This window comes from Equus caballus, chromosome 4, assembly GCF_041296265.1.
Source record: "Equus caballus isolate H_3958 breed thoroughbred chromosome 4, TB-T2T, whole genome shotgun sequence".
In the NCBI taxonomy this organism is placed as follows: Eukaryota; Metazoa; Chordata; class Mammalia; order Perissodactyla; family Equidae; genus Equus; species Equus caballus.
Genome location: NC_091687.1, coordinates 52,142,953 through 52,162,379, shown reverse-complemented (window position 1 = coordinate 52,162,379; position 19,427 = coordinate 52,142,953). Strand labels below are relative to the sequence as shown.

The window sequence follows — 19,427 nt, the reverse complement described above, 5'->3', positions numbered from 1 at the left end:
CAGTGGTATGTGACAGATATTCAACCCAAAGTGAATTTATTAACTCATTTAACTGAAAAGTCTGGAGCTATTTCTTCTTCAGGCAGTGCTGGATCCAATGAGTCAAATAATGCCAACAGGAACCTTCTCCTTCTTTCTTACAGCTATGCTTTTCTCAGTGCAGATTCTCCTACAGACTCCGGCTTTTGTGGTGGCGGGATGGCTACCAGCAATTCTAGCTTTAAACCCTACTGTACAAAGATCCCCGGAAGTGAACGTTCCAAACTGGAGTCTGTTGTTGTGATTTATTCATCTGGGTATCCTTAACCAATCAATGTGGTCAGGCATGGATCTTAGACCATTAATCTGTGAATGGGAGGACGGGGTCAGCTCCACAGGATCCTCATGGTCTGAGAGGAGGAAAAGATGTCTTGAAAGAAAAAACTGAGAAGACAGTATATGGAAAAAGGAAAATAGATTTGAGCAGACAAAAATAACAAATGTTAGATCCATATAAATCTTTCTTACTCATAAATATGTGATTTGAACTTGTTTTCAAAAAATATTTTTAAACACATAAAATGCATGGTAACATATAAAGCTTCCTGCAAGATACCATTTTACTTGAAGTATGTATAGCATGAGTGCCTATTAGATATCTTCTGCTCTGAGAAACAGAATATCCAATTAAATGTGGCTTAAACATAACTGGAAATTCAGAGGCAAGTGTTTCCAGGATTGATGAGTTCAGCAGTTCAGAGACGTAGAGCTTCCAAAAAGGCTTCTCTACAGTTTTCCTGGCTTTCCTCATCGTAAGGTAATTACAGCAACTGCAGGCATCCTGTCCTCACAGACTGTTACCAAAGGCAGCAAATTCAATTCTCCTAGAGCATCTTGTAAATTTCATTTCATTAAGAAGGAGGAAGAGAAGTCCCAGAATATTTCACAGCAAATGTCCTTTCATGTCTCATTGTTCAGGACTAATTCTCATGCCCACACTGAACCAATAACTAACACTTAGTCATGAATTAACCATGAATGAATTATACCAAGCATGATTCATACCCTGGGGATAAAGAGTTCACTTTCCACCTGAACATATGCCTTCCCTTTACCTGGACAAATAAGCACAGTGTTAGCACAGAAGAAATGGGGGTATTTTCTGGTTAGGCAACGAAGAGTGTGTGTGCCACAGTGTGTCCTGCTAAATAAAATAAGTTTACAGAAAATTATTATAGAAGTTACTGCATAGTATATTAAAGAAAGCCATTTTAATTTTTGACATTATTTAAAGACCTTCATGATTGGTGTTGCCCATATGTATTTGTGGATTTTGCATTTAAAATTAATAATCAAACATCGCTACAAATAGTGACCCCAATTTTGAACAATAGACAAGTTCATGTGTGCTCTCTGTCCACATACAATTTTTTTAAAAGCTTCAGGAAAATATGTAAAGGACTTTCCTGATTACAGCAGAAAACAATGATTTAAATTCTAGTTTCCATTTTATGAAGTGAAACTAAGAAATGGGATATGATGTGACCAGAAATGTTTTGAGAATATGATGGTAGGAAATATACTGGCTTATTGTTTGCTCTCTCATGTATGTGCTGCAACTAATGAACCACATTGTTCCACATTGTACTAGGTTCATTTTCCTTTAGCTTCAAAAGAGACAAAATCTGTACCCAGGAATTTATTTCAGGAGCAAAGCTTTCTTAAAAGCAGCATGAACCACGTCACTCTTAACAGTGCATATGTAGACATCAAACTACCATCATGGTTAGGCTTATTAATTGCTTAACCTAAGGCCCTCCTAATGATCTCTTCAAGTATGACATAATTAACCCATCACTGATAACTTTGTTAAACTACTTTGTCTTAATTTGTTCACCTAAATTATGACTAAAATATGCATGCATTAATAGAGTTTAGATAGTTAAATGAGACCAGAAGAAAAGCTAGATCATCTGCATCTGAATATCTTTTAATATACTGATCAACGTTGAGTACACTTTGCGTTATTGAATTTTCTTAGCTGTACTAAATTAAATCCAAAAGTAAATTATATTAATTCCTAGAAGCAAAAATGTAAATTTACCCATTTTGATTTTGAAATAGAGGCCCTTAACATTAAATTCACCAAGAGATTTGAATGTCTAGGCCTGTGTGAGTACTTCCTGGGTAAAAATGTAGCCGGGCACAGTGTGTGTATATTAAAAGATATAACTTATGTGACAGTTTTCACAAGATTTTTCTACTGTCATAAAAAACTATATGAGGAATTCAACTATATGAGCAACTCATGGAAATATATTGACAAAGAGAAGTATCAAGTGTTGAAATCCTTCCCAAACTAAAATTAGAAGTGGAGACAGCTTCACTCCTGACGTAAATTAATTTTGAAAGGTGTGTTGACTTGTTTACCACCCACAGTTTTCTTTGCTAAAAACATGCTGTGCAACTAAGAAAAAAGGTTGCTTATTTGCAAAATTCTATAGTGCTGTTCTAGCCTCAGGGATGTTTAAAAGCATATGAAGACATTAAAATCCAACGGCAATATTTTTTTTCCAGATTCACTGTAGCCAATAATCACATAGAAAAGTTGTGGCTGACTTGTAATTGGCAACCCTGCTGTGGTCCCACAGCCTTTTCTGTTTATACATATACCAAAAGTAGATAAATACTTACTTGTTTTATGTGTGCAATTCTGTAGAAATAACTTTAGGAGTCAAAAAAGCAATTTGATGGCCACCACAAAGGTATAAAAGGCACATTCCTTTTTTACTGAAACTTGCAATGCATACATTTAAATAGATAATGTTTAGTTTAGTGATATGACCCACAGACTTTTATGTTGATCTTGGTTTAGTAATGCTTGGGAAATCAATTCCTCAGCTGCCAGGGTCCGCTTCATGGGGTGATATCATGAATACGCATTTGAAATGAAAATATGGACACGCTAGCGTGCTTCCAGAGTAAAACTTGCTTTTAAAGTAAAAAGCAATGCTATCCTTTTAAATAATAGACACATTCAAAGCAGTTTGCATATTTAACAGTCATATAATAGAATGTGTAATAAAGTTACTGCAGATTTGTTTTAACACAGACTATTTGATGGTATATTTCAAGTAAATGAGACATCTGAGAATTTCCAATACAAATTCGGAAACAGATTTTTATAGTTTTAAATTCCCTTAGATGCTATACTTAGTAAAACATTATGGGCGATACAATATTGTAACTAATGCTTTCATGTTGACATGCTTTAATATTGGGGAAAAGAAATCAATATATTTAGCTGTGCTCTCATAACAGACAGCATCACTCGCACAAATTAGATCTAGCCTAGGTCCTAGGTGAAACCTCTCAAGTCAATATACAGTGTGTACTGTTTTCTTCCACTGCAGCCCATTGGGATTTAATTTAATTTCCTATAATATTTAGGTGGTAAGTGAAGTAATACGAAAAAAAGAAATGTGAGTCAAAATGGGCAGCAATTATACCTTAAAGCCATGAAATGAATGTAATAAATGTGTGGTAAAGAAAGGATCTTAACAAAAGCTACCTGTCTGATAAGCATAGAATTCAGGAACTTATAAAATTGATTATTGCGAGTTCCAATGAAAAATATAATTTTTGGCCACTATATTGCAGTATAATAAAGTGGGAAATTATCCATTTAAAGTGTCATTTACATCAAATAATGAAATATTAACTGTGAAATTAAATATATCTTCATACTCTTAGTATTGTCACCAAATTTGGTCACTATCAGGCTGCTCCCTTAAAATATATCATATAATAATCATAATCAGCTATAAACTGTAATTTGAATTAAGATCTCACTTTGATTTATGAAAAACATGTCAATTTAGCCATTTTAATTCAGCTTTGGAAACTCAAAGTCTGAATTCCCAGTTCTTGGGAGTCATATTTCCTTATTAAAAGTAATCTTCAGGAAAAGGACGTTTGTCTCTCTGTGACTTTTAACATCTCTTCTTTTTATTTTGTATTTTGGGAAATAACTGAAAGCTATATAGCTTACATTTTTACTTGTTTATTAGTGAAAAAGACAAAATTTTTCTGTCAAAAGTATAGAGAAAGTTGGTATACTGATGTCAGTGAGATCTTGAGGCAAATACTGATAATTCAGAGTGGCTTCATTGAATCTTGAAATAGTTCTACTGAACATCCAAGAAAGAAACTACGGCAACACGAGTACCTTCCAGCAACTGGTGTAGGACCTTTCATGCTGAGGTTGCTCAGTCTTGGGCTAATTATTACCCAGTACTGAGGCAAGACCCTTTGGTGTTCTCTACCAGATACCCAGTGGTTCATGAGGTTGTGCAGTCTGGCTGGTGGGAATATGCACTATGGCAGCCCTGTGTGAGTGCTAGCATTGCAAGCTGTGATCCTTGTCTGGCCTCCAATACTTTCCCCACGTGCGTGACCTGATGTACTAGACTCGGAGGGCACCCTCTGCAGGTTTCTAGAGTTCTGTCTATGTAACTGCCTCCTCATTGGTATCTGTCATCCAAACAATAACCTCCTTGGTTTCTCCAAAATTCCAGCTTTATCTCCTCAACTCAGGGAGTTCACCAGGCCTCCCCTGGGTTCTCTCTGTGCTGTGGTCTAGAAACTCTCTCAGGATAATAAGCTTGGACAATAGTAGAGTCATGTCACTTATATCCCATTTTCCTGGAATCACTGACCTTTGCTGCCTTATGTCCAGTGTCTTGAAAACAAATGTTTCAGACATATTGTTGGTTTTTGGTGTTTCTTTTTTCAAGTGGGAGCGTAAACCAGTTCTTGCTTCTCTATCTTGTCAGGTGCACATTCTTTTTTTTTGTTTTTTTTTGAGGAAGATTAGCCCTGAGCTGACATCCGTGCCCATCTTCCTCTGCTTTCTATGTGGGATGCCTACCACAGCATGGCTTGACAAGTGGTGCGGAGTCTGCACCCGGGATCCGAACCGGCGAACCCCCGGCCACGGAAGCGGAACGTGCGAACTTAACCGCTGCACCACCTGGCGGTCCCTGCACATTCATTTTTTTAATGAGCAGAATCACAGCTTAAAATGTAACTTTAGCACAACTATTCTTGTGTTTACAGTTTTTTAAATGCAGTTTTTTTGCTTTTGTTTCATACAAATTTTTGTAGAAATGCACTAATTCCACAGCAATTCAATGTTTCTGACCTATATATTTATTATAGTTCTTAGCCAATATATTTTCATCTTTGACATATTTATTTTGTTTACTTCTTGTTTGAAATTCTAGAAAATGTTCATTCTAATCATATTCCTTTTTGCACACTTTAATAGTGACCACCTAGGGAGTTCTGGAAATTTGCAAAAAACGAATATAATCAATATTGACAAATTTTTTAAAGAGCAAGATCTTATTTCAAGATACAGTCTTGAGATCCACATAGAATTACAAATTGCGCTAGGTGTCACCTGAGGTTCTGTTCCTGTGTCTGTGTTGTGATGCTGGGAAACATCTTCTAGCCTTAATTTTCAGCATGACAAACCCAGCAGCTCAAGGCATCTGGAAAGTGAAGCCCTCAGAGTCATACAGGTGATGAGGCAGCCCAACATGTGTGCCAGCAAACCCAGTCTGCTGCCTGCCCGTCAGAACTTACAAAGGTTTACGTATCAGGCAATTTCGACTTCATTTTAAAGATGTTTGGGAAGATGAGCATTTTTGAAGCGAAATAATCACTTTAGTAGCTCTTCTCAGACACATTTTAGAGAAACTCCTAAAAATGCACCATGTTGTTATAATAACAAAATCCAGACATTTTCATTTCTAAGTCCTTAGAATAAAATTGTGCAAAATATCAAATCATCTTTAACAATACATAAAGTTAAAAAGAATTTTTATGTAGAAGCATACTAATTATTTTAGAACATAGTAGATGGGGCTGATATTTCCCTTTGTGAGATTTGTTGGGTAAGGAAATATGAAAGGTAGTTGTGTTGACCACTGGGGCTTTTCCATGGAATAATAAGAAGGTGATATGCCCAGTCCGAAAGAAAAAGGCTTTCTTCTTTTTCTCTGTGAGCACAGGAAGACTCCCACAAGGTCATTGATTGTTTAAGCAAAATTGCATCAAACATGTAATTCTAGAGCTCCTCTGTAGTTAATGTTGCTTCCAGAGTATTTTTTTCCCATCTGTTACTTAAAGAAAGCTTCAGAGAGGTAGAGCTCTTCAGACATATGAATCTGGACAGTGATTCTTGCACTGGAAAACCTATGGAAATAAGGGTTACCAACTGCTTGGGATTTGAAAGATAATTTTAAAGGAGGGAAAAAAATACCTTGCTTAACAAAGCTTTTACAGCTATGACCTTCCTCATGTATCTTTTTTTGACAAAGACTTATAATGCATTCACTGGTTAATTTAGACTAATTCCATTTCAGCACTTTAAGATAGCAATATTTTACATGAAAGATATACTAGTAGTGCATGGCATGAAACGGGAGTAAACCCAACAAAAAGTAAAATCTTACTTGTTATGAAAAACTGACAATGTTTCTGTCATTTCACATATCATTTAAAACACAGGAGACTAACGGTTTATACTGGTCAAAGCCTATCAATTCTATATTTTTCTCCCTTTGGGCTCTAGTGTGGCTGGCCTATGGTCATCTCAGCAGGGAGTAAACTAGTGTGATTTCTGGGGCAAGGATCTTGTCTTTCTTGCTCCCTCTCTTAAACTCACAGTTATCATAGTGCCTAGCACACACTCAACAAATTTTCAAGGAATGAATGTGTAGAAATTAGAGTTTATCAATTGATTATATGCCCTAATTAGCCTATTAAAGAATACTGTATGGAGAAATTAGACATTCTATAGAAAAATGGACTTTCTAAAGGAAGCGTATGTGTTCTATATTTAATTCCTTCTTACAGTAATCTTAGCTTCCTTTAAACTCAAACACTTTTAGGACAATTCTGATCTTTAAGGAATTAAATATATGAATATTAAAGGATTTAATATTTTACCTATTTAACATTTTGAAACACAATATATTAATATAGTTATTAATAATAAATTACTAAATATTAAAGTATTGAATAATTTAATAGAATTTATTTTTAATTTTTAGGAATTAAAATATTGATGTTATATTAAACATTTAATGTTATAATATGAAATTATTGCTTAATCCAATTAATCATTTAATTTAAATTATTAATATTAAAGGTATGAATATTAAAACACAAATGTAAAATATTCATTCATATGGCCAGTCATTCAACAAACATATATTAAGTACTGACTATGTGTCAGACAATGTTCTAGGCACTTGGGATGTAACAGTGAATAAAGAAATAAAACCTCTCATGGAACTTAGATTCTAGTGGCAAGAGACAGGCAACAAACAGCTGGAGAATGCACACGCAAACACATGTATAAGTGTGTGGAAGTGATAAGCTGTATGGAGCTCAATACAGCAAAATAAGGTTATAGAGAGTTGTGGAGAAGTACTATTTTATATATGACAGACAAGGATGTGCATTTGAATAGTTACCTGAACGAAATGAAGGAATGAACCAGAAGGATCAGTGGGGGAAGTCATTCCAAGTAGAAGGAACAGTAGGTGAAACAGACTTGAGTGGGAAGGATACTTGTTATGTTCAATGAAGAGCAAAATTTCTGACATGGCTTAAGAGTGAAAGACAGAGAGGTTACTAGAGGACAGCATGATAATGGGTGTATGCTATATATAGGCCAGAGTAAGGACTTTGAGCTTTATTCTAGGTGAGATTTGAAGCTCCTGGAGGATTTAGAAAGGAAGAGTGATATGACTTATGTTTTAAAAGTAGCCAGACTTTCATCTGCATACTAGGGGTGGCAGGCCATGATAGGTGGACACACAGTTTTAGAAGTGGAGAGACCGTTTAAGAGGGTATGTCAATTGTGGTAGAGACCATGTCGGGATGCAAGAGGGTATTAGTGGTGCCGTTGGTAACACATACCTTTATTCTGGATATATTTCAAATATAATGCTGACATTTACCTCTGATGTATTAGAAGTAAACAGTGCAAGAGTCAAGGATGAGTCACAGGTCTTTTGGCTTGAGCAGTTGAAAAACTGGGGGTGCCATTCTAAGCTGAAGAAAACTGGAGAATGCGTGGTATGGAGGAGGAAATTAAATACAGGGTTTTAGTCATGCTAAGTTTCAGATGCCTATTAGCCGAGTAGAGGCACTGACTAGGCAGCTGGATAGCTGTATTAAGTTGGTTTTCACTCTGACTCCAGTAGCCAGGAAGCAATTTGCAGAAAGAGTTCCTTTTTTGGTCCAGGGATTGTAAATTCCCTAACCAAAATAAAAGGTATATTTTGTCCTATCTCTGCATTTCCTGTGATATTTGGAAGAACTAATGGATCTTTTATTTGTGCTTCTTTGTCTTATTGTAATTAATTAAAATTAGCCCAAGTGCCATTTAGAAAATTAGTATAGTCTGAACATAATAACAATCATATTCATCATGACCACTAATTGACTTTTTACTTTGTGCCAAGCACTCGTCTAAATATGTTATTACAGTCCTTGCCAAACTCGTATTTTATTTCAAACATACCAAACACATAACAGAGCCCTGGAAATGCTTAATAATTTGCCCATGGTTACATGGCTGAGAGGGTCACATAATTCCAAACCCTAATACTTATAGAACACTTAAAATCATGCTATAGTTTTTGGGCACAAATCATCTCTCCCTTCCATATGAATTTTTCCCTAAAAACTCAAAATGAAGCAAGAATGATGAAAGAAACATTTTTCTTTAAAGATAAAGTGTTTCTCTTAAGCAAATATTAATCTACTCAAGCATACCTAGTTACTTCTACCACCAAGAAAATATTTTTCTGATTTTTTTGCTTCACTGTCTGAAAGCAGGCACCACTATATTCCACATATCCAAATACCGCTCTACTGCTCTCCACTAAAACATTCTGGTGTCCACTATGCTCCCCATCCCATATCTGACCCCTAACACTGTCCCCATATTTCTAAACATTTTTATTCAGATTTTTGACCATTCAGCAATACTCTCTTACTAAACTATTGCTTTGGAGTGTTTAAAATCTCTTGGCAATTCCAGGTGCCATCTTAAGCATGTGGATAGTGAATAGAGAGGTGTTAGAAGTTGGCCGTGAGAGACAGGGCCAATTTATAAGATAGTATGGAGCTGGGGGACTGGATGTGAGCACAATTGCAACTGGGGGTTTCGCTTATGGTTTATAACTTTAGATAGTTGCAATTTGTTTGATGTGTATACTAGTTTATAATGAGTTGAAATTACCTCTAGTTATTTCAGAAAGATTTAGATCACTATTTTAGCCAACCTGTTGTATCACACCTCTGGTCTTCTCATAAAGGTGAAATGTAAACACTATCAGTGAGTAGGGAAATCATTCAGGGGTTGTGTATTCAACTCTTTGCTTTTACTATCCACTTTCAACCTAAAGCAGTATTCGTCTGGCCTAAACATTAGCTATGTAGTCTCAACTTAGATCTCTTCCCCTGCCCTCTTTAAGCTTTTGGCTCATACGCAGTCTGCCATTGTCACTCTTTGGGGTCAGGAAGGTCTATTTTGAATTCCAGAGGCATCATTTATTTTTGTGTGATGATGGAAAAGTTACTTAATTCTCTGATTCCCAGTTTGTTTGCTTTTTCATATATGAATCAGATTTAATGATACCTGCTCTGCAAGGTTGTTGGGACTATAAAAAAGAATTAAAGTGAATGAAACACATGGCATAGAAGCTAAAAAATAGTAGATGCTCAAAACACATTATTATTAAATTTCGACATGTAAACACAATGCATAACTAATTTATAATTATGACAGAAAAATATGGTGTTTTTGTTACAAAAATCCAAAAGATAATTTTAACATATACCTATGAAGATACAAGTTTCATCAAATATGAGTGTGAGTGTGTGTGTGTGCAATCTCTTCCATATATGTGTTCACACTCATAAACACATTCTCCTTTAATATTTTCTGTATTAAAGACAGCTTTGGGTTTGAAACCACAAAGAATTGGTGATGTTAAAAATAGCTATTGGATGTGATATTTATTCATAAAAATGTAAGTCATTTCTCCATACTTGGGGCACAGGTTTTCCGAAGAATTATGAAAGTCAAAACTTTAAAGGAGAATTTTTATAAAGGACACATAAGCAAAATATGATTGTGGAATTGTCTAATTCATTCTCCAAGTGTCCAACAAACTAACTAAATGACATTAGGAAAACCAAAGTGTCCACTGCATATTCAACCTTTTCGAAAAAAGTCAGTAACAAATGATGTAATATAAATAAAATTGGGGGCCGTTTTAATTGTCAGCTTTAAATTCTAATGTTTCTTCTGATAAGTCTCCTACAGGATACATTGGTCTCTGTGTTTGACAGGCACTATCACAGGTCACTCTCCTTCTGAGGGTTTGCTTCATTCTCCTGACCTTGACCTCCATTGGACTACTTCTGGATCAAAGGCAAGAAGTGAAATTCTTTCATTTTATGTAACTTTATAATGCAGTTTTTTTATGTGAAACATTGATATTCACCAAATATCTTTTATTAAAAAAATAAAGTGGAAACTAAAATTTTGCACCTCCATTTTAAACAAAACAGAGCAGCAGTTTATCTGGTTCTAAACCAAGGGTGCATTTTAAATCTAAGCTTTTAAATGAAATTTAAGTTTTCAAGTATATTAAAGAAAACCTATAAAATATAATGATTGATTTGGCAAAACATAGATCGTAATTCTGCATACGTAATAAAATATAAAACATATTTGAGTATTTTTCCTTTGCCATTGAATAGTTCATAATCTATGCCAGAATGTATGTATATTTAAAGTTTATGTCCTTTACCCTCACACAGCATATTATTTAAAGAATCCTGTTTTAAATACTACCCAGGCCAGAAAACACATTCACTTGAGTAATTTTAAATTGCTTTTATGGCAGAAAGAACATACAAAAATATCCATTGGTTATTGCTTAGTATTTATCAATCTTTAATAGTGATACTAATATGAATATTTTTGTACTTAATATGTGCTATGGAATATGTTATTAATCTTTATAACAATGCTCTGAGATAAAAATTACTATAAAACTCATTTTGCAGATTAAGAAAGTCAGGCGGACGGTCAGTAAGAGATTCTACAGAACACAAACCTAAGCAATGTGGCTCCAGAATTCTATTATAGACTTTACATGTATTGTAGCTTTGTGAAAAACTGCAAAAAGCTCAGTCATTCTTGAAATCTTATCTTTGTTGTAGCGTAATTGTTGTTCAAGTAGGTAACCAATAACCATTACTTTCAGGAAATTTTATATGTACAATAAGCATACATTTAATTTATATCGAATGTTATGTCACCTTCCTAAGGAATGTTAATGGATGTTCTGGAATAGTGAGAGGTTCTGGAGTTTCTTCAAGATCCGGGTCCAAATGAACTTACTGGTTAACAGAACTGTTTATAGTCTGCATTCCCTGTAAACATTTGGTAAAGAATGATGCAGCTAGCACGCTTTGCTTAGTCATATGTGAACAAGTAGAATTTTAAACTTATTTCCTTCAATGCTTTAAAAATTGTGCTTATTTTATCATTGAGTTTGTGTAGCTCTCTATCCCTACTTTTCTTTACTAGAAATAAAGTACATACTGAGCCATAAAAAGAGAAAATGGAAAAATGGGTTACAGCCATCTGAAATAATTATCCAGATCCAAAGAATCAGGATCATTTTTTAAAGATCACAATTCTATTTGTTGCATACACGTAATAGAATTAGCAATCAGCCAATAGCAATAGTGTAGTTTCATTTTATTTGTCGGGAGAGGGGTGGTGAGGAAGATTGGCCCTGAGCTAACATCTGTTCCCAATCTTCTTTTTTATTTTTTTCCTCCCCAAAGCCCCAGCACATAGTTCTATGTCCTAGTTGTAAGTCATTCTAGCTCTTCTTTGTGGGATGACACCACAGCATGGCTTGATGAGCGGTGTGTAGGTCTGCACCCAGGATCCGAACCAAACCCCTGGCCACCAAAAGGGAGCATGGGAACTTAACTGCTATGCCACCAGGCCGGCCCCTAGTTTCATTTTTTAATGAAGATATTTTGTCTCCATGGATACAGACAAACAGGTCAAATAAGCAAAATATCAATTTTTCCATGATATATCCTATGATACATTAATTTATTCTTATTTTATATAATCATATGAAAGTCTAAACTGCCTCTGGCCTTATTCAAGAAATCACAGTGAAATCACAATATCAGTATCATGGCAGAGTTGTTCCCTTTGTCTCCCCTCTAAGTTACAACCAGTAGGATAACCCTAGACCAACAAACGACTCGCTGCACAGCACACCAGAAACTGAGAGATCTATACATCTATACAGCGGCAGGTGAGTGGACTGGACCTCCTGGAAGCAGTGGAACCAGGGAAGTAGTGGTGGCAGCTCTTGACACCGGAGGTTCCAGGATCTGTGGGCCATGCCTGTGACCAGAGGCCCTGGAACTAGGGTAGTGCCCATGAATGGAGGCCCCAGGAATCCAGGCAGCCCATGCTCTCGGTGGTGCCAGAGATCATTGCAACCCACTACCAGGGGCTCCAAGAACCCTGAAGATACCTGTGACCTAGCTCCCTCCCCCTTTCCTGGCAGTGGTGCCTCTGACATCAGCCCTTTCAGCAGCAGAAGCTGCATCCAAGACCCCGATACCCTTAGCAGTAGTGGCAGCACCCTTGACCTGAGTGTACTAGCACAGGAGATCAGAGACTGCAGGAACTACAGCAGGACTCATGGCTCAGCCTCGCCCTCTCCCCCAACAGTGGCAGATGATGCTTGCAACATGAGGCTTCAGAAAATGCAGCAGTGGCCAGGACTCAGCCCCTCCCCTACCTCCAGTGGCACTGTCTCCAACATGGGCCCTTCTATCAGAGGGGACCATATCCAAGACCCTGACATGCCCAGCAGTGGCAGGTGGTGCCACAAAGTAAGATTCCAGGAATGACACCTATGCCAAAGACCAGAGGCTGCATGAGCTGTGGTAGCACTCGTGGCTCATCTCCTCCCCCTCACCCAGCAGTGGTGGGTGGCACTCACAACCTAAGACTTCAGGAGTTGCAAAGTGCCCATGAACCAGCTCAGGTGGCAGCACCCCAACACTGGCCTGCTAGCAGTGAGGGCTGAATACAAGACCCCAAGTCCCTGGCAAGAGTGGTGGTGTCCATGACCTGAGGTTCCAGGAACCACACAGCCACTGGTAACCAGAGCCTTTGGGAGCCCCAGTGGCACTTGCAACCCTACCCCTACCCCTCAAGCAGAGTTAGTATTGCTCACAACCTCAGCACACCTGACAGTGGTAACGACACTCATGAACTCAGTGCCCCTGGCAGTGGCATTTCCAACACCACCAGATAACCCAGGAGCAGCAGCACAGGTGCTGCAGGTGGCAGCAGCACCAGAGCCCAAGGAGAGCCAGGTGACAGCAACAGTGGAACCCATGAACCTGGTTGCCCCAGTTGCAGAGGCCCTAAAACTTATCCTTCCTACCTGTAGCAGCAATACCTGCAGACTCAACAAACTTTGGACATGCCAGAAGCGCGCATAACCCCAACTCCCATCCCACTCTCCCCCTCCCCCACTACAGTTGGGGGACACACAATGCAGGCAACACTGGAAATAGTAGAGGTGCTCGCAGCCTAGTGAATCTGGTGGTGACACCAACAAATACAGTGGCATCATCATGAGCAGCAAGGCACCAGCAACCTCAGCGGCACAAGCAGCACAAGGAGGGCACTGATGATGCTTCTGGCAGAGGCAGTGGAGGGTGGAAAGTAAAGATCCTCAAATACAAGCGGAAGCAGCTGAGAAGCAAAGCAACCAAAGCCTTACCCAAATAAGAAAGGTGTTTGTTACCACAAGTGCGCCAGCAGAGGAACAACTCATTGAGGACCATTAAGGACTATAGTAACACGGTGGCACAAAAAGAAAATGACAACTCTCCAGAAAACAAACTTGAAGTCATGGAAGATTGTGATCTAACTGACAGGGAATTTCAACTAGCTGTCATGAAGAAACACAACAAGTTGGAAGAAAACTCAGAAAGACAGTACAGTGAGTGCAGGAATAAAATTAATGAGCAAAAGGAGTACTTCACCAAAAAGATTGAAATGTTAAAAAAAAAAACCACCCAGAAATTCTGGAGCTGAAGAACACATAAATGAGACAAAGAATAAAGTAGAAAGCATTGGAAATAGAATAGACCATATGGAAGAGAGAATTAGCAAGTTTGAAGATAGAAATCTAGAAATGGTTTTGGTGGGAGAGGAAGGGGAGCTATATCTTACATGATACACAAAAATTAACTCAAAATGGACTAAAGACTTGAATGTATGACCTGAAACAATAAAACTACTGGAGGGGGCCGGCCTGGTGGTGTAGCAGTTAAGTGCACATGTTCTGCTTCGGTGGCCAAGGGTTCGCCGGTTTGGATCCCGGGTGCAGACATGGCACCACTTGGCATACTATGCTGTGGCAGGCGTGCCACCTATAAAGTAGAGGAAGATGGGCACGGATGTTAGCTCCGGGTCAGTCTTCCTCAGCAAAAAGGAGGAGGATTGACAGCAGTTAGTTCAGGGCTAATCTTCTTCAAAAAAGTTAAATAAATAAAACTACTAGGAGAAAACATAGGAAGTACACTCTTTGATATTGGTCTTAACAGTACCTTTTTGAATGTCGTGTTTCCTCAGGCAAAGGGAACAAAAGAAAAAAATAAACAAATGGGCCTACACCAAACTGAAAACTTCTGCAGGGCAAAGGAAATCATCAACAAAACAAAAAGACAATCTGCCAATTGGGAGAAGATATTTGCATGTCATATATGTGATAAGGGGTTAATATCAAAAAATTTACAAAGAACTCATACAACTCAACTACAAAAAAGCACAAACAACCCAATTAAAAAAAGGGTAAAGTATCTGAACAGACATTTTTCCAAAGAAGATATACAGATGGCCAACATGCACATAAAAGTTGTTCAATCACTAATTATTAGGGAAATTTAAATCAAAACTACAATGAGATATCACCTCGCAACTGTCAGAATGGCTATAATTAGAAGGACAAGAAATAACAAGTCTTTGAGAGAATGTGGAGAAAAGAGAACCCTCATACACTGCTGGTAGGAATGCAAACTGGGGCAACTACTATGGAAAAGACTATGGAGAATTCTCAAAAAATTGAAAATAGAAATACCATATGATCCAGCTATTCCACTTCAGGGTCTTTAACTAAAACACATGAAAACACTAAGTCGAAAAGATATATGTACCCCTATGTTCATTGCAGCATTATTCACAACAGCCAAGACTTAGAAGCAACATAAGTGCCCATCAATGGATGAATGGATAAAGAAGATGTGGTATACACACACACACACACAATGGAATACAATTCAGCCATAAAAAAAGATGAAATCTTGCCATTTGTGATAACATGGATGGACCTTGAGGGTATTATGCCAAGGGGAAATAATTCAGATGAAGGAAGACAATTACCATATGGCTGCAGTCATAAGTGGAAGATAAACAAACTAACGAACAAACACATAGATGTAGAGAACAGGTTGGTGGTTCCCAGATGGGAAGAGGTCGAGGGAGGGTGAAAGGGTAAAGGAGCACATGTACAGTGACAGGTAGAAACTAGACTTTTGGTGGTGAACATGATGCAGTTTGTACAGAAGTCAAAATACAATATGATGTACATCTGAAATTCATATAATGTTATAAACGAAAGTGACTTCAATTTAAAAGAAAAAGTGAATCAAATGGTGTTAAAAAATAAAAAAAGAACTCATACTGAAATATAGGTATGTCATTCTAAACCAGCGCAATGGAAGCCAGAAGAGAATGGAATGATGTTTTTAAAGTGCTGAAAGAAAATATCTGCCAACCTAAAATTCTACATCCAGCAAAAATGAAAGTGAAGTAAAAACTATTTTTACAAACTTCTACAGCAAGTTTTACATTTGGTAGTGAAACGTTAAAAATTTCCCTTTAAAGCCAGCCAAGTTAAAATATGCTTATTATTTGGCCTTGTGCTAGAAATAGTGGAGGAAGGATAGAGAAAGAAAAAAAGGCAAAAGGATTTGAAAGAAATTAGTAAATTCATTAGATTAATCAATTTAAATTGATTAATATAATTAATGGATTAATTAGAAAATTCAAAGAATCTATATGGAAATTATTCAAATTAATAGATGAATTTAGGAAAATTTTTAGAGAAATTGTCATCAGTTACATTTTTATGTACTAGCAAATAAAATATGCCATAGCATCAAATATATCAAATAGCAAGAAAAAATCATCCTAGAAAAATGAGTACAAAATCTTTAAAAACATTATAAAATTATTGAAATATTGTGAAAAAGAAAGAACTAAATAAGTAGAGAGATAACTATCTTCATAGATTAGAATGCTCAATATTTTAAAAATTGCAATTCTCACCAGATTGATTTACATATTCAATGCAATCTGAATTGAAATTGTAAAAGATTTCTTCATAGAATTTGACAGGCTCTTTCTAAAATATGGAAATGCAAAGGCCCAATAATAGCCAACACAGTCTTGAGGTTTAAAAAAATGGCAGGAGTTGTGCTACTGGCTGTCAAGATTTATTATAACGCTACAATAATTAGACATGTTTTATTGGCACAAAGATTAGAATAGAGAACCTAGAAACAGATCTTTGCATATACAGAGACTTGATTTGTGACAAAGGTGTCCCTGCAGAGCTGTGGGAAAAGGCTGTCTTTTCAATAAATGGTCTTGGAAAAATTGGATTTCCACATAGGACTAAGAAAAATAAACTTGACAAATACTTTACACCATAAAGTTTAATTCTGGGGTCAGGGATTTAAAAGTGAGAGGAAAACTGATACAGATTCCAGCAGATAGCATAGTAACATAGCTCTATAATCTTAGAGTAGGTAAAAATATTAAACGGTACACAAAAATCCCTAATCATAAAGATAAAATTGATGAATTAGACTATAATAGTATTTCAAAACTCAATTCTTCAAAAATTGACTCTCATTGAGACAGTAAAAGATAAAACCTCAAGTGGGAAAAGCTAACTGCAAATTTTAGTAGCAAAGACTTTACATCCCAAACGGCTGAAGTTGAAAAGATTGACAACACCAACTGTTGGATGCTCACACACTGAAGAGGGGGGTTTGTACTGTGATACCTAATCTGAAGAACCGTTTGAGAATTTTACTAAATTTGAACATATATATATACACCTATATCCCAGCAGTTCCAGCTTAGGCATACACTCACCAATACACCCAAAGACATGTAAAAGAGTGTTCAAAAAGCATTGCTCATAATAAATGAGTGATGCCAACAAGCCAAAATGTCCTTCACCAGGTGAACGAACTCATGGATATTGGTATATTCACACAATGGAATACTATGCAGGAGCGAAGGAATGACCTACTGCTACATGCAGCAGCATAACAACAATCTCACTAACAACACTGAATGAAAGATGCTAGCTACAAAAAAGTGCATATGATGTAATCCCATTCATAGGAAGCAGGAAAAAAAGATAAAACTAAAGAATAATGTTTAGGAGCTCATACTAAAGTGGTAAAAATGTAAATTAAAAAACTGCAAGAAAGGGTGTGATTACTGTAAAAATCAGGATAGTGAATCTCTCTGAGATGGAGGGCGGGTGGAAGCATTGAGGAGGTGAGAGGGCTGTGCGGGTGCTCATACTGAGTGGTGGTGACACGATTGTTTATTTGTTGAAAATCATCGAGCTACAGATTTCTCTTTTATATACTTCTCCCTATGTGTGTTTCATTTCACAATATAAACGGTTAAAAGTAAATCATAGGACAGAATTAATACAAACTAAATGTGTTTTAAAATTGAAATCTTATTTCTGCTTTTTCATCGAAAATTAACCAGATATGAATTTTTGTTAAAAAAAAAGTTACTTATAGTAGTGATAGAACATTATTTTACAAGGGAAAAATGTTGTTAAATTTTTTTTTCACAAATAAATTAATCCTATTACCAGAATGTTAAATGAATATCATATAAAGCTTATTTTAAGCTGATTAAGTAGCTGTTCATTACTACCATTATAAGACAATTTATAAATGCTTATCTGTATGTGACATTCAACTCTGTTTCAAATACATAAACACACTTATTTCATTTATTTTAGAGTTTGAATTTCAAGGATACCATATATACAGAAAATACTCATCACAAAAGAATTAACAAAGTTCTATATTTATGCTACATATCATATTAGACACAACTACACATTTCCCATGCTACCAGTATTTCAGAAATTGACTGTTCATTATTTTAGAGTAGTTAACAAATTTAGTCCTCCTAACAAATCATTTTTTTTGAATGAATGGAGTATAAAGGTATTAGTTGAGTGAGGGGAGCCTCATTTACTTTAAATCCTAGAAATTTAGTTGTCTAATATTTTACTTATTAGTTGAAAGTATGCTTCACCCTAACTCATCAATGCTCAAGCTAAGCAATAAATCGATAAAGAACAGATTTTCTTTAAAAGGATGCATTTCATTTCTTGGTTTAATGCCAGTCTTCAAACAACTTCAGAGGCACAAGCTCCTCAAATATATTAAAATACTATTTCTTGGAAATTAAAAGAAATGTGTATCACTATGTTGATTATAACATGTAAACACATGAAGAGCATATTTAAAGCTAATTCACGTTGATGATGCTTATTTCAGACCTAAGGCAGCTCTTGTGGAAACTCTCCGTTGCTTGGTGTTCCTAACGCTGTGGAGATTTGGTCATCTGAAGCCTTTCATCCCTTCCTTGTCATTAGCTTTTGAGGTAAGACGTTTGCTATAGCAAGGTTATACATCTATTGCGTATTTAATTCATTCATTCAGCTATGTTTTTGTCTATTTATTTTGTGACTGGTACTCGTGGGAATTTTTTATCTATTCACTTACTTACCAAAACTTCTTAGCTGTGTCTCCTTGAGCTGGTTAATATTGTTGAGCCTCAGTTTTCTGGTCTCTAAATTTTGACTGATATCACTAACCTCATAGACTTGTTGGACAAATTACGTTGCATGATGTTTATAAAGAAATTAGGCCGCATATTTGGTTCTCAAAAAATAGAAGTGATTTTACAAAAAGTTCTTGGTAGAGACTCCGTCATTTGAGATCTTTCCTTTCACATCGTTAAAGTGAAAATTGTGATTAAGACGTCTTGTCAATCCTACAAGAGGTAATAGTTTTATGGAAATCATTAATGTCACTGAGACTTTTCTACAGCTGAAAAATATATGTTATAATTTGATCTTCTATGACTATTAAAACTTACCTTCTAAGAACTACATTGA

The 19,427-nt window shown here is 36.3% G+C and overlaps 1 protein-coding gene across 6 annotated transcripts in view; it reads left to right on the top strand.

The window, feature by feature from the left end:
• Positions 1–19,427, top strand: part of AGMO (alkylglycerol monooxygenase) — a 339,413-nt gene that overhangs the window by 167,009 nt on the left and 152,977 nt on the right. For all 6 annotated transcript variants that reach the window (XR_011437830.1, XR_011437829.1, XR_011437831.1 and 3 more), the window contains exons 11-12: positions 10,420–10,502; positions 18,805–18,910. Coding sequence is in view for 3 of the 6 variants with exons in the window: in XM_001495676.5 (XP_001495726.2) it covers positions 10,420–10,502; positions 18,805–18,910 (189 nt within the window). In the remaining 3 variants the exon portion in view is untranslated. The remainder of the gene's footprint in view (positions 1–10,419; positions 10,503–18,804; positions 18,911–19,427) is intronic.